This window comes from Chelmon rostratus, chromosome 12 (assembly GCF_017976325.1).
Source record: "Chelmon rostratus isolate fCheRos1 chromosome 12, fCheRos1.pri, whole genome shotgun sequence".
In the NCBI taxonomy this organism is placed as follows: domain Eukaryota; kingdom Metazoa; phylum Chordata; class Actinopteri; order Chaetodontiformes; family Chaetodontidae; genus Chelmon; species Chelmon rostratus.
The window spans coordinates 20433655-20449415 of record NC_055669.1 but is presented as its reverse complement, the minus strand read 5'-3'; the positions used below and the strand labels follow the sequence as shown (position 1 = coordinate 20449415).

Sequence of the window (15761 nt, the reverse complement as noted above, 5' to 3'; positions counted from 1 at the left end):
GCTTAGCTATGTCCTGTAACTATTTCTTGACAAACATCTGCAACAACTTGGTGTTTTTCCATTTCTGCTTGTGTGTGTGGATTAAACAAACAAGATGCAGCATGTCATTTACTGAGCTTTGGAGTTGTTCCATGCTAAGCTAAGCTAAGCTAAGCTGATCACCTGCTGGCTCCATAGTTGGTATACAGACACGAAAACACAAGTAAGTATATTTACCCCTTGCGTCAAAACTGTTCTTTTAAGATACACCATGCAAGCAATATTTTCAAAATCCAAACTTTTATCAGCCAAGAATCAAAATAAACACCAATTAATTCACATATTTAAAAAAATAAAAACAATAATCCCTAGATAACTACAAAAAGAGGTCTCGAAACACAAACAAATCGTCTTAGCAAAGAAATTTACTGAAATCTTAAAGGTTTGAACCGCAGGTTAGGAGAGAAATTGGCTCGAGAGCTCACTTGAGGAATAACAAGGTGAGTGCGTTTGTAGCGGGCGTGCATGCGGCCTAGTTGGAGAAGTTTGGAGGAGGCACTTCAGAGGAGAAGAACACCGGCAGAAGCTTCACTTCCAGCTGTCAGAGAGCTAAAGCTGCTGCAGCAGACGCTGCGTTTGGGGACTAGGCCTGTTTCTCCTCAGAGGCAGGGAGTGTGACAGCTGTAGAAAACCTCCAGCCAGGTACGCCGCAAAACTCCAGATCAACGTGCGCGCATACACACCGCAGACAAACACGCGGGGGCCATGTTCCCCTCTTACCCATTAATATTACATGCAGCAGACTGGCATAATGTACACTCACTTATCATTGATTTGCTCTCTCTCTCTTTCCAGCTCCCACCCCTCACCCCCCGTTGGGGTTTGAGATGTTAACCTGTAAATAATAAAGCTTTTGCGCTGCTGGTGACATTTGTGAAGGAGGTGGAGGGAAGAGCAGAGAAGACCGGAGGGGGAGAGCTTGATGAAATTGAACCCTTTCCTGCGCCATGAATATTTTCCACATCTCCGGGAGGATGCAGGGTCTTATCAGAGCTGTTTGTACCCCGGCTTCAGTGTAATTTACAGTCTCCACCAGGAAGAAGCTCATGTCTGATCGGTATTTAAATGATTCGCAGGACATAAAAATGGACAGAGGCGAGGCGGCGAACTGGGAGGGCTGAGCTGCATGCACGCGCCCAATCTGCTAAGTAGGTGAGCTGCAGTTGTTGAATTACTGAGAGTCAGTTGTTGTATTGCTGCAGCAAAAAAAGAAAGCCCTGGATGAGAGAATGACCTACATAATGAGGAGTGGAGCTTGGGTGATGAGGCTTTTATGGAGTGACAGCTGTTCTACCTGCCGTTGTCACCTTGACAGAGCAAAGGGACTCATCAATAAACCCCAAACTAATGAGTGTCATTGTAGTTTATAGCATAAGAGAACGGGGACGACGCTAACACACACGTCTGCCATATTAAGCGCACCCTCTGCCACCCCCACAACCAATTTATGACAAAGATTTTTTAGCTTATCCAGCACTATTGCGGGTATCATCGTTTTCTGAGCTACCGCTGGTCCCGGTGGACTTGAGTGGAAGTGTCACTCACTGAAAAACTTTACTGGGGGAGAGAAGAGACTACTTCCTCATTTTCAGCAACTGTGCCAATGCCCAGGTGCTCTTTTCAGGTGCTACAGTATGCACTTTGTCTGACTGAGAGAGACAGGTCTGTGTCTGGCTTTCCTGTCATCTCAGGCTGCTCTTTGCTTCAGTGTCAGCAGACTGAGCCTTCCTTCCTGTCAGTCTGCCGGAGCTGATGATGAATTATAAAAGGGCCTGCTCTCCCAGAGAATACAGATGTTTCCACACACACACACACACACACACACACACCCTCTTTCGCACTGGATGGCTCTACACAGTGAAAAGCCTTATCGTGCTTGCGATACAGTCAATGGAAAATGAGGACTTATTATGCGAGCTCAATGAGAAAACAGGGGCTAATTAACTTGAATGCAAACACGTTTGGCTTCTCGGGCTTTTCATCTTAGAGAGGACTTCTTGTTTGCAATATTTCTTTGACTGCCGATCTCCATATGCACATTTTTAAATGAAACATGGAAAGCTCATAACGACCATGGCACAGTTATAGTAGTCATAATAATACGGTTGAAATCAGCCCAGTGGCGAACACGCCTGTTACAGTGGCTTGTTTTTGTGAACTGAAGCCCCACAGGAGAGAGTCGGCACTCGACATACGGCTTAGTTTGGAGCGTTTGACTCGGTGGTCAGTATATACCAGGTGCTGCTCATGCAGGCGGACAGAGAAGCTGGCCGGCCGCTGCCTGATTGGTATGCCATCTCTTTCTAAAGTAAGAGCAAACAGAGGGTTGTTTTAATTGAGACACCGAGGAAGAAAGGCAATGCACTAATAAACAGGTAATTATGCAACTCCCAGCTCCGCCAAAGCAGATTGTGAATCCATTAAGGCCTCTTCGCAAAAACGCCTCTTCCTTTTTTTTTTTTCCTCCTCCGCTGATTTTTTTTCCCTCTAAAGTGGCGCACAAAATCCCCATGCATGCAGCCCTGTTGTGTGGGAGAGAGGCTCTCGACGCAAAAATTCATAACAATTAACCATCAATCAGACTTAACCTCTGGGGTCATGGTAAGTGCTCCTCGCCCTGTGAATCTGCCGGCCAGATTAACACAGTGACAAAATGTGCCTGTACATGTCAGCTAATCCATTTATTTTTTCAGCTTTCTCCCAGACTGCCTGATTAATCGCTCCCACACCACCGATGGAAGGAAAGAGGAACGAGACGGAGAGAGAAAACGTGCTGCTCTGCGCGCTCAGAGGTCCATAAGTGTGCGTAGGTGTGTGTGTGTGTGTGTGTGTGTGCACTGAGCAGTACCAGATTCCCTGAACACACACTTGACTGAGCATCAAAGAGTAGTTTGCGAGAGCGTATGTAAACAGCGATGGGGATGTTCAGAGAGATATTCGCCAACACCTGCACACATCCATCCCTCCAAACAAACAGACAGCCTTAAATTCTCACCGCCCACACATTCCAACCCAGAGTGGCTTAGCAATTTTTAGAAAGTTTTATTCTTACCTTGAGTGGCAATGTAGTGATTTGGCCTGTGGTAGCCCTGCGAACAGAGAAAAAAAAAAGAAAGGGGGAGAAAACAATATGAGAGTCGCTTCACTTTCCTCCTACTCGTACCAGCTGTGGTGAAGCCACTTCTCTCAGACGCAACACGTGCTGGCTTTGATACTGAAAGTCTGTTTTCTGACAATGCAGGTTGACCCTTGCATGCAAACTCAGTTTATTTGTACATTGCAAACTTACAAACAGCGACCTTTACATACATCACTGCGCAGAGCAGATTCAAACTGCATGGAATCCCATTTAACAGCTGTTTGCTGTTTCAGATGTTTCTGCAGCAAAAACGAACATCGTTGTTGCTTCACCTTAATCAGACTTGTTTGAGAAAAGCGTGCGCCGCTCTCCAGAAATACTGCACGCAGTCAAGCTGCCAGCTGTTTGCGACTGTACACCCATTCAGCTCTTTGTTTCAAGATCTGCCTGAGTGATGAAAATGCGCGGCTGAAAGCTACTGATGGGTGCAAGATGCATAAACACTCCCCATCACACACTCTCTATGCAGCACACCTCTGGAGCAAGCAGCCAAAGTGTTGATAATCCCCAAGATACAACTAACAGCACTGATCTTCACAATAGGCCCCTAGTCTCACGGATTACTCTAATCCCTTCAAGTTTTATTTGTCCAATTCCTTGTCTTCTCTCCGGAGATATGAGGCAGGAAACAAAACATTAGGACTTAAAGGCTCTTCCCAGGCCCTGCCTCCTCTTGATTGTCTTCCCCCCCCCCTCCACCCACCCCTGCTGCTCTGCTTATCTCCCTCATATTCAATTTAACTTGGACTGTGATTAACGCTCCTCCAATGAAGGGAGAAAGACACAAAGGATATTTTGCTCACACTCTCTCTCTCATCCACAGGGCTCTTTCAGCTATTCAACTGTCCTCCATTTTTAATGACTTCTTTATCTCTGGACTGAGGAGGAGATTTGTTTGTGCTTTCATGTAAGTTCTGTCAAGTAAAGTGGAGGCCCAGTACGCCGTCGGATTAGAGAGGCAGAGGCAGGAAGAAAGCAGGGCCCTGACAGTGACTGTCAGGTGAGTACAGCTTACTATAAATGGACTCGCGGCTTTTGAGACGCATGTTACATGAGGTACATGAGAGCGTTTCTTCATGTGCAACACATAGAGATAAATGCAGAAATGTCCATGTTGAAATTCTTAATTGAATGGGCTTTGTTTCCAGGGATGTGTAAATTACTAAAAGAGAATTAAATATGTGTTATGCTCTCTGTATTTTGCTGCATTGCTTATTACAATGATCATTTACATTAATTCTTTCCTGTAACAGTGGGATGTAGAGTGTCTAAAATATGCACCATGAAATGTTTTTGCCTGCGGGCATGAATTTGTATTTTCAGCCTGAATATCATTAGATAGCCCACTTTTGCAAATCTGGGGTACCAACCCTATCACCTACAAATGCATTTATATATTACTTATTTGATTTGCCAAATACACTTCGGAGAAAACTGCCTCTCTTATGTGCACTGGCAATGATTCTTTTATGGTCCAGACAGTGTAACATCCTTATGGTGCACAAAAGTCAAGGGGAAGAGCCAAGATGGATTAGCAACAGGGTAAAGTGTGGAACTGCCCTGAGGGCCCAGAACCTAAGGGGCCCCGAAAGTCCCAGATTTGTTGTCACTTTTTTTGTGGTAATTTGTCATTTACTGCAATTTTTTGTGATTATGCCCAACTAATGCACCGTATAAACTAAAACTATCTGTCAAAGCACCTTCAGCTGTGTTCTGCATTGTTAGCTGCATTATTACTTTTCTCTCAATTTTCATTTTTCTTGTCTACTTCTGGGTACTGTTACCTCTTCAGGCCTTAAAATGAAACAACAGGAGTAGAAATAAATGAGACTCCTCACAGGTCAGTAGTCATAGAAAGTGGTCTGTTTAAAGTGGTTACAAGCCGAAATGGTTGGGAGCCAGTTACTGTTGTAGAAAGCTCTGTGTCAACATTTACACCGCTCACAGTAGTTTCATGTTACTAAAACAGTTAGAGCAGGTTCGGAAAAGAATATGTTTTTTGTTGAATGTCAAAAAATTGAAGAAGTCAGTGTCCACTTATGCAATAACCTCGACCACAAGCTTTCGCTAAGCACTGGCTAGTGCTTTGGGTTGCCTAAACCTGACCATAACAATGCTGATCATGCTTTAGTTGTCATGGTAGCTACTGCAGGGAAAGACTAAGAAAACGTGTTGACGGAGAACATTTTGCAGAGACATTTTGTGTCGGCACTGACTGACTTTGCAGTGTCTGCATGTTCAATGTGAACAAAACTGCAAACATGCTTCCTGCCTATGTTGATAAAAACTGGAATCTTGCAAATACAAATTAGTGTCATATAAATTTAAGAGTCAGGAGACAGAGTTTGTGGTATGTGAGTGATATCTCTTCATATCGCTGCATTACTTCAGCATATACTCCGTAACCCCAGCAAGCTCTTTGTACCCCATGTGCACACAAACACAACAAGCTATTACACTATGTTCCCCTGCCTCCTAAATGCTTATGAAAATACTCAATCAGCTACGGAGAAAAGAAACATACCCGACCGGTTCTGCTTACTCGCACATGACTCGAAATAATCGGCAGTATAATAGAGTACAATAACAAACACTGTTGGAAATGCTCTACACATAACAGTTTATTGGGCAGGACAAGCTTCTAGATGGGTTAAAAAGCTTTCTGAAGAGCAAAAACATCATTACCCATCTGCCTGCATTTCTACTAAGTACTTTTTCAATGAAGCTGGCAGAGCAGTGGAAATCCTTTTCAATCAGGACCCTCTTTAATATGCGTATATTCTTATCTTATAATGGGGCCCTCGCTATTGTGAGAGTCTTCTCCGCAGCGCCCCTTTCCGCAGCATAATGGGCCATAAACTGAATAGTGGAAAGGTAAATAATTTAAGCCCCCTGCATTTGCCGTGGCACACCTTGCATTATGAATTTATGTTTGAAGGCGTAACAAGAGATTACAAATTACCACATTAGAGGGGCGGAGGAAGAGAAGATGGGAGACGCAGTAAGAGTTCTCTCCTGAGCGGGAAAACCACTTAGGGAGTCAGGTACATCACCAGGCCATTACACATGGAGCGGAAGCATCTGCTCAAAGAGGCCAATGAGCTGCTGTGACTGGTCACATCCTGCCACTAACACTGCTATCAACAGCAAATCAGGTCAGATCAGGAGATCCTATATTGTGCGAACTAAGTGGGTTTGATCTGTTTTCAACGGGGGAGGCATGTCTCACGCCACTTTTTAATGACTGTTACTCACTGTAAAGGTATGTGAAGTCACTCCAGTAGCATGTAAGTGCTCTGCTCTAAGTCCTCTCCTGTGGTAAGATGTATAACAGAGCCTCTGTAGATAACTGCTGCGTCTCCTACTCACTGTCTGTCTGTCCATGAGGGTTTTCAGTGTCTAACAGCAGAGAAGACAGCTGCCTCGTGTGGATGTGAGGCAGAGTGAGGCTGAAAAGCAGCTCTGCGATTTTTCAGGACAGTCCTCAACAGAAAATGAACATTGGTTGCTTGTTCAATTGCTAAAAATGACCAGACATGACTGATTGCGCAAATTAGACTGTCCTCTTCTTCTATTTGTGCCATTCAAGGCACCACATTGTGCTCTCTTTGTGCATCATGTACTCATTTTTCTGTTTAATCCACCATTCGAACTTTTTAATGAATTAATCGTCCATGGAACTTCTCCCCTTTTCTCTTCACATTTTTGGTCTCACAATATCTTTGTGCTGTTGTTCAAAGCAAAGTCCAAAACTATAACCTCAGTTTCCCCTGTGTGCTGGTTTGCCTTTCTCTCTCCCAGCGCTGTCAGCCTCTGATCTTCATTCCTCTTAATATATCCAGTGAATAGAGTGATACAGCAGCCCTCTAAAGGGGAATATAAAGGCACTGTGTGTGTGTGTATGTGTGTGTGTGTGCGTGCGTGTGTCTGGATATGATGGGCAGGCAGTAGGGGCTGCCTTGTCCCTCAGGCCCCCCGTGACGGCGGCACCAGCGCCCTCTCTCTCCCCGAGAGGAAGCGCAGTGACCTTTGCGTTGGTGGCGCTGGCTGGTGTGTGTACTTACATCAACGTAATTTGCATTAATGTAATCGGAGCTCTGTTCCCCCTCCAGGGCCTGCAGCCTGACACGGGAGTGATCATCTGGAAGAGAGGCAGAGAGGAAGAAACCAGCGCTGAATTAATCATATTAACGAGGGCAACAGGAGAAGAAAAGGGGGGGGGCAGAGAGACAGACGGTAAAAACAGACAGAGGAGGTGATGGAGGAGTGGAAGAATGACCAGGCCGGCATCAAACTGTGGCACAGATGAAAACAGAGATGTAGAAATGCTAAATGGCTGATGATTGGGTGCTGTCATGTGATTGAGCCTGTATGACAAACTAATTGATTTAAACTTATAAACCTTCAGTTAATGGTTAATAAGGTCAGGAGTGAGGATGGGGTGAAAATACAATGCAGACGCTGTAGAACAGACAAACGCAGCATGCAGCTACTTCGACATGCAGGAATGGTTGGATATGTTTGTGATGCATGCAGCCATGGCTCCAGAATATGTTCATATTCAAACACATTGAGTTTGTTGCAGTTTGTGGTATTTTGTATACATCGTCTGCTTTCTTAATTCACATGATGCAACTTTAAAGTTAAGAAAATTCCCAAATGTGCATCTTCAAGGTTTTTCCAGCAGCGATTAAAAAGAGTAAAAATGAACCGTCCAATCAGCATTAATCTGCAAAGTTTTAATTGATTTTGAAATCAAATTCAACATTTCTATAAACATCGCCAAGGCTACATGTTTCGTGCCATGTGCTGGCACGCCTTGTTTCTCACAACTGAAAAGACGCTGCAGGAAGATGAATATAAAAGTAGATTGGAAAGGTCAAAGCTGCTCTCATTGGCTGATAATAAAACTCTGTTTGAGCAGCTTATAGTTATCCAGAGTCACAAGCCTGGCCAATAAATCAGCCTGAAGAATGGGAACGGCACACAAAAACTCATGAGCGCTCAGGAGGTGCTTTGTACACACATGCAATAATATTCCCATATCGGTTCTTCATGCGGTTCTCGTCCTTCTTGGCGGAGTCCCACGGCGCAGACTGTCCTTCAAAAAAGCTCTGGAAAGACAGAAAACGGAAAACAGAGAGAGGGGAGATGAAATATGGTGCTGTGTGTGAGCACTCTAAATGATAACCAGGCTAAAGAACACAGCCTTCCTCTTTCAGCTCTACAAAAACAGGAGGAAGGGAACATTGGCAATAGAAAGGGAGGCACAAAGAGAGATATATTCACATCATTATTAGACATGAAACACAGAGAGGGTGGTGGATCCCGGGGAGCTGTGTCAAACAGCGAATGCCATTAGGGCAGAGGCGGCGGGTGTCACGCTCAAACCTCTCCCCCTGCGCCGCTCTGCTGGGCGGAGCCACCGCAGCGGCTGTCTGTCTGCCTCATCTGAAGGACTCAATCAGCTCGTCGTGGGGAAAAATAAAGCCAGCTCATCGTCTGCAGATCAAAACTGCTCCGCTCAGATTACCCTCATGAAATATTTATCATCTCTCGCTGGGGAGATTTCCATTCTGGTGGCACACCAGGCACAATTAAGCCAAATTATGAAAATACATCTCCACTGCCAGTCCACCGCTGTTGAGCAGGGGTGGGGGTGGGGGGGGTTGGCTCCAAGCAGACTAGCCTGGACAAAAACACGTTATTGTTCTGGCTTTTTGATAGTCAGCTAATGCACATTTGAAAAGTCAGCTAATACATTAGAATGCAGGCCAGCTGCAAGAAAAGACTCGAGAGCATTTTTATCGGAGGTTGCACGGATTGTTTGGAGGGTTCCTTTCAGTGTGGTTAGCCAGTCTGAGGGAGCCGGACGCCTCGTCTTCCATCATCAGCGATCGACTTGATGGTTTCATTCATCTCAGTGCTACGGCAGGCAGCAGGCTGTTTGTCTAGCAAATAAAAGGTCTCTCAGACACGCCACAAGGACATATTCCTGTATTAAGTCCTAAGGATTAGTGATTTCACTGAGGAACAGCTTTAATATGCTAAAAATATGTCCCATCCTTCCAGTGAAGATGGAAGCATGTCTCAGAGACGGATTATATAGTCCTCTCCTCCTGTGGCAGTATGTCTCGAGTAAATGCACAGGCGAACGCCGTTCCCCTTGTCATGCTGAAGGATAAAGGTCTAATATCAAGCATCTGGAGACAAATCACCTTCAAGCCCAAAGATGTTACCTGGCAACTTTCTAATAATTCTCTCTTAAACTGAGTGACCCTGCCTGTCTCAGACGCTACAGTCTCATTCCTCGGGCTGTTTAGATCCTGAATTCAGAAAAAACTAATTACGGTGATAAAGTAGTCCCCAAGAGGCAGAAAGTATATGAAAGCTTTCAATTTAAAGGCTATATGCCCATACTGGGGATAATTAGCTGGTTAAAATTCATCAGACAGCGGCTGAAAAACAACGGACGGCTCCACCTGTAAAAGTATTTTGTAGCAAAGGTCGGTGTTGTACTTAACTTTAGTGCATCTGCGGGTAGTTTTTCACCATCCTCAAATTATTCCCACTGGCCCAGATCCAACTGAGTATGTTTTTAATTACAGGCTACCTGCTGTACTCTAGCCCCAGCACAGTCTGCTACGCTGTTTAAAGCATAGTACTTTCTGTGCACTCAGTCACCATGCGAAAACCTACACGGAGCGTCAGCAGAGCACTTGACATACAACCACGGCAAAGTAAAAATAAATAAAGAAAAAAAAAGCACGGTCACACAAAGAAGCAGAAGAGTTTAGTGAGTTGCTTCAGAATTAATGAAGCATTTTCTGTGTGAGAAAGGAGACTCATTCAGACCGACTAGTGTTCATTTGTGGTTGGAGCTTATAGGCTTTCAGGATTCTCACAGTGGGCTAGATGCAACACATTTCCCCTCACATGAAACAAGCTGCAAACAAGTGAAACACAACGACAACATCACATCTGCTCACTGTTCGCTCACTCGAACTGTGCGTCAAAGTGCAGGAGAATTTGGACATGCAAACACTTTGTTATAGTTGATATTAAACATGGTTTTATAAAGCCTTTGCAAAGTATACAACTTGAGTTTGCAAGGTGTGAAGTGCCGAGGAGTCCTTTTTGGCTGGTGTTTACTCAGCTGCCAATCATATCATCTGCTTGTTCCAAATAGTAAATGAAGTTTGGTATTTGGTTGGTCTCGCTATGTGATAAGAGAGCAACACACTAATGAATTTACTGACTCACACCCCAAATTGTAATTAACTAGAATAGTGTTAGAAATTGCTGGTTTGAGTCATTATTATTCAATTAGTTTTTTTGTAATTGTACTGACGAGGTGGTAAGTATGCTTTCAAAAAGCTTTATAAAGAAACATCAGCATTTGTGGATCTCACAGTTTCTGATTATGGAAAAAAAACACTTTCACAGTGACATTATAAAGACTTGACATGACAAAAGTAAAAGCAAAATGTCACTGTTTCACACCATTTCATCATCGGATGTCAAATGCTTTGGTAACTTTGCATAGCTTCTGTTGGTAAATGCCCTTTTCAGTCTGGATCTTAAATGTGAGATGCCGTAATCCCACAGGGCCTCGGAAAAATAGCCAACAAGCACCATCAATCTGTCAGGTTCGTGTAATCATCTACAAGTCTCAAAAACTCACAAATAACCAAAAGTATTGGCTTACCTCGTTTATCTGATCCAAAGTTAACGTACAGAATAACAAGAAGCATGGGTCAGAGAGAGATATAGTACAGTGTAAGTCAACAGGTTTAGAGGTGCACTAGGCTCCAATCTCATCATCAAAAATAAATGGATAAAAAGGGCATTAACCTTAAGACAGATTGATATAGAGAGGACAGCAGTGGGACACAACATACAAATGAATCGTTCTAGCCGAGTGAGAATGAGCTCCGTAACACACTTTAAGCATCCCACAGGCCTTTTTTGCTAAAGGCTGTGGACGGCTAGCAGGGTAAGGGGACAGGAGCCGATAGTTTGTTGTGGCGTTGCTTCCTTTTGATTGACTGTTATGCATCCATGCAATGCCGGCTGCGTGAACCCAAAACACCTTTATCCATAATGGATTAGGCCCGGAGGGCAGCCCAGAGCACTCCAGCCCATCAATGATCTGATGCTGCAGGTAGCAACGGGAGGCTGCATTATTTAATTCCGTAGTCATGAGCAGGAAGAGGGAAGTTAATTACTGATAAATCTGGCCCACACATTGTAGAACTAAGCAGGGAGATGAGGAGAAAGATGGCGAGAGGTGTAGAGAAACAAATCACAGAAAAAGAGATCAAGCAAGAGAGAGGACACAAGAGGTGAAGGAAATGAGTCCAGCCGGTCAAAAAAATAAAGTGATGCTATGAGAATGGGGGACGGTGATGAAAAAAGAAGATGTAAGAATAAAAAAAAGAGTGGCAATACTATCAGCGAAAAGGGCCGGCGTGATGTCAGGTAGTAAGACCGAAGTGATACACATTAGGTGATAAAAAGAGGCATTTAAAAAGTGTAGCTCGAAGCCAGTCTGTTGCAGCGTGGCATCAGGGTGAGATGAGGCTGGCTAGTGTGGTGCTGAGGGACGGCGAGGAGCCTGGAGCGCCGCCAAGTCCTGCCAGCCTCCCGCACTAATGAGAGGAAATGAGAGTGATGCTCTTCTGGGGCAAAATCTTTTGTTTTGGTGTCAGCGAGAGGCATGGCGTCAGATTACCAATGCTGTTGTGTGACAACAGTCTTAAGAGAGCAGCAGGCTGCCATCGCCGGAGCCTAATCGGACCTGATTCAGATAAAGGAAGGGGCACGGCTGACACACAGCTCGCTGTTCCTTACACTTCTTCTGCGGGGGGTTTGCATTTCAAGTTGGTCTACAGCTGAGTCTCCGAGGGGAGCTGGGACAGCAGCATTTGACACAAACACACGCACGTGCACGCGCGCAAAGCGCACATTCGCTGCAAACAACAAGGAACAGATGAACAACAAAACGAATCACACCGTAAACACACTGAGACGGGGTACATTAACAATTTATCATAAAAGTGCATCTGGGGAGGAACAAAACAGTTGTGCTGTGCGCTGCAAAACAGAGAGAGACAGACAGAAAGAGAGAGAGACACGGGGCTGTACACCACGACACAGATGAAGCCTTGCATTAGACTGATAACAATTCCACTCAAGAATCACTGTGGAGATGTTACGAGCCTACCACCAGGCTTTATTTGTGTTTGCAACCTTGATAGCGGGGAGGGGGTGACCGCTGGGTTGCCTCCTACCTCGTACTCCTCCTTGAAGCCGTAGCCCTCGGCGCACTTCATCTGGGTGATGTGCTGGAGGAGGTCCGCCACGCGGATCGCTGGGTGCAGCTGACCCGTCTGGTACGGCACATCGACCGGCTCCCGCTTCCTCAGGGAGTGAGTGTGCGACTGCACCAGGCTGCTGGTGTCGCTGCCCATGTTCTGGCTCTCGTCTGTGGGACACAAAGACAGGGACAGGCCAGAGCAGGTCAGGACGGAGAGGCAGGAGCTCCGCACTTTTCCACATATTGTCATAAGATACATGTGGGTGACATAATGCCTGAAACGGTAAATGGCAGCGGTGCTTTATGAGTTTATCGACATAAATGAGTTAAGTTGCCAAGGTGCTGTCACTCACACCAGTTCATATCTCACTTACAAGTGTTCCCATTACCAGATGGCACATTATCTCATTTACTGTTAAGCATTATGTCACCACCCTCCAGATTGACAAACAACTCTCAACTAGTAATCTGTTTGTTATGGATGGTCACAACAACACAACATCATTGAGTAATAGGATGAGTCATGTGGTGGGAAGGTTCAGGTCCATCTGTCTCAGTGTGTGGCTGGAAAGTATTTAATGTTACAGGCCTACTGTACTGTACGACAGCCTACAGCCATTAAAATACGAGGCCCTTTAAGTATAGCGCTTACACTATTACCATTTAATATGGCTACTGTCAGAATAAAAGGAGTCAGTGGCCCCAACTGCAAGAAACAGTGTAGAGCGATCGTAAAAATCCACATGAAGATGCTGTAAAACAACAAGTTTACGTTCTTTTTTTTCTCCAACTGGCAGTACAGTATGCTGGTTTGGGCTGCAGCTCATATTGAGAGTCATTCCAGCTCTTTCATACTGTAATCCAGTCAGTGGCAGACATGAGGCACAGATGCTGTGGGGGAGCCAGCGGACGATGAAGGGTGTCCAGAAACATGAAGGAGGAGGATGTGAGGGGGTGCGGTGGGCCACAGTGAGCATGTCGCAGCAGGCACCGTCAGAAGCATCACACAGACACAGCGTGGATTCAACCCCTGCCACCCGTTCTTCCCCCGAAAAATGAAAAAAAAAACAAACCTAAAAAAAAAAAATTTGTAAAAGAAAACAGGAGGGAAGCAGAGATGGGAGGAGAATGCATGGGGTGATGCTGCCAATGGGGCACTGTATGTACTTTGACCATGCTAAGCTAATGGTGGCTTGGTGGCACGGTACGGAGGGTGGTGAGATGCTAACATGTCCACTGGTCATGCAATAAATGTCGTAATGTCCATGTCAGAAGCAGCCTCTCACTGTCGGCTTGCTCTCTGAGTAAACACCACCTCCTTCCCCCAACCCAGGGCCCACTTGGGAAAACTTACCATTAATGGGCACTTTTTAGATAGCAGATACATAAGAGGTTACGTATGTCAAGAGAAAGAGAGGAGAAGAGAGAGGAGAGAGGGGATAAGCAACAATACAGCATGAGAACCTGTTACAGAAGTTGTTTTAGAGCTACGCTATAGGGCAAGATCACATGCCTTCTCAGTCCAAACTGCCTGGGTAGAAAGCCTAGTCAAGGGGGGATGTTGAGTGGATGGATGGGGCAATTTCAACAGTGCAAGACAAAAGTAAAAGAACAAAACAAGGAAGTCATGGATTTCAAGGGAGAAAATAATGGTGAAATACTGGTCGTCTTTGGAACAAGCTGTAATTGTTTCAGATCTGTTACAGATTTTAATGATGCCAATTATTTTTTTGAGTATTCTGACATTTGGAATTTCTCTCTCTAATTGCCGTAATTATATTTGCATGTGCTGGCGTGGTGACACCTGTATTTATACCTTTCTTTCTCTCTCTCTTTTTTTTTTTTTTTAAATGGCGTGCGACGAAATCAAAAACATTACCAGTCCGTTATGATCTAATCAGTTTTGATCATTAACCTCAACTGATGAGACAATGCTGTGACTGAATGTGTCACAACTGAAAGCATGTAACCTTTTCTGGCTGCCATAATTTCATGTTAATTGTTTCACGCTTCATTAGATGTGGAACTAGCATAAGCAGCTGTCACAGCGGCGATGATGAAAGACGTTGCTTTAAGTTGCACTAATGTGCAGAAAAGGAGGCCCTAGCTGTAAGTTGCGTACTTGTAAATGCAGCCGCGGTGCTTGTGGTGAAGCTGGCGTAGAGCTGCTTATTGCATCTTTATTCTTAGCCTTGAGTTTTAAATTATTACAGTTCTAGTGCCCCACTTAGTAGCTACGTTATGTGGCCCGCTGGTATAAAAAGCGCCTGTTCGTTTAAGTTGCTGCACTTTGCGCTGCTCTGCATATACAACAAAGGCCAGTAATAATTAACAGAAGAACAAAATGCTTCTTTATAATTCTATTTTATCACTGAACAGGATGAATAAACACTGGCAAAACCAAAACAAAAACAAGTAGGTCACTAGCAGTTAGCCAAAGGCAGGGGGAGCGACATTAAAAAGAATAATAGAAAAGGTTGTTGTTTTGGAGGGAGGGAGGGGAGTCAAATGCGTTGTGAGGAGAGAGGGGAGGGAGGGGAGGGCAGCACAGCGAATGCAAGACTTCAGATGTTCAGACCGAACGCATCCCGTTTCGGAATTTTTTGGTGAGGGGGGGCTAAGAGAGGGCGCTTTTCTGTCTCCCTCTCACGCTGCTTAATTTCTGTTTTGTGTCTCAGTGCAGCTGCTATGGCTTCAGCACGCTGTAGCCTTGGCGCCGGGGCCAACTGCCCCCCCCCCCCCCCCCCCCATTGCCCCCCTTAGACACTCCCCCCACATCCAGTCCACATGTCTGTCCATGCATATGAGAGGTCAAACATGTATGTGACATCACACGCACGACACGCAATGCGGATGGGATGGAGTGAAGCCAGCCTCAGCCCAGGAGAGCCTCTCCTTTGACGGGGAGGGAGAGGAAGAGGGGAGGAAGGAGGAGGAAGAGGAGGAGGAGGAGGAGGAGGAGGAGGGGGGGGGGGGTAGAAGCAGCAGGCAGGTATGAAGGTGAGGAAGCCATCTTTAGTAAACGAGCCAACCAAACCAAAACTGGGGGAAAAAAATTGGTGCTTTTTTTTCTTTTTTTGTCCTCACAGTTACGTCTTCACACAGCCATCTCGTGAATGTAATGCTCTGTCATTTTCTTCAGCGCTGAAGTACGAATAAATAATCAACAGCAATGGGAAAAGAAAATGTGTCTCACCTAAGATAGCGGTTGGCACAAAGGGATCTGCTCATACCCCCATAACAAGTGCAGAAGTTGGAGGAGGA

At 45.1% G+C, this 15761-nt stretch overlaps 1 protein-coding gene across 1 annotated transcript in view; it reads right to left on the bottom strand.

The window, feature by feature from the left end:
* Positions 1-15761, bottom strand: part of LOC121615550 (receptor-type tyrosine-protein phosphatase mu-like) — a 151409-nt gene that overhangs the window by 20059 nt on the left and 115589 nt on the right. Inside the window, exons 19-23 of the mRNA XM_041949931.1 lie at positions 15694-15720; positions 12472-12665; positions 8205-8292; positions 7243-7319; positions 3092-3128 (exon numbers count right to left, since the gene is read on the bottom strand). Coding sequence (XP_041805865.1) covers positions 3092-3128; positions 7243-7319; positions 8205-8292; positions 12472-12665; positions 15694-15720 — 423 coding nt within the window. The remainder of the gene's footprint in view (positions 1-3091; positions 3129-7242; positions 7320-8204; positions 8293-12471; positions 12666-15693; positions 15721-15761) is intronic.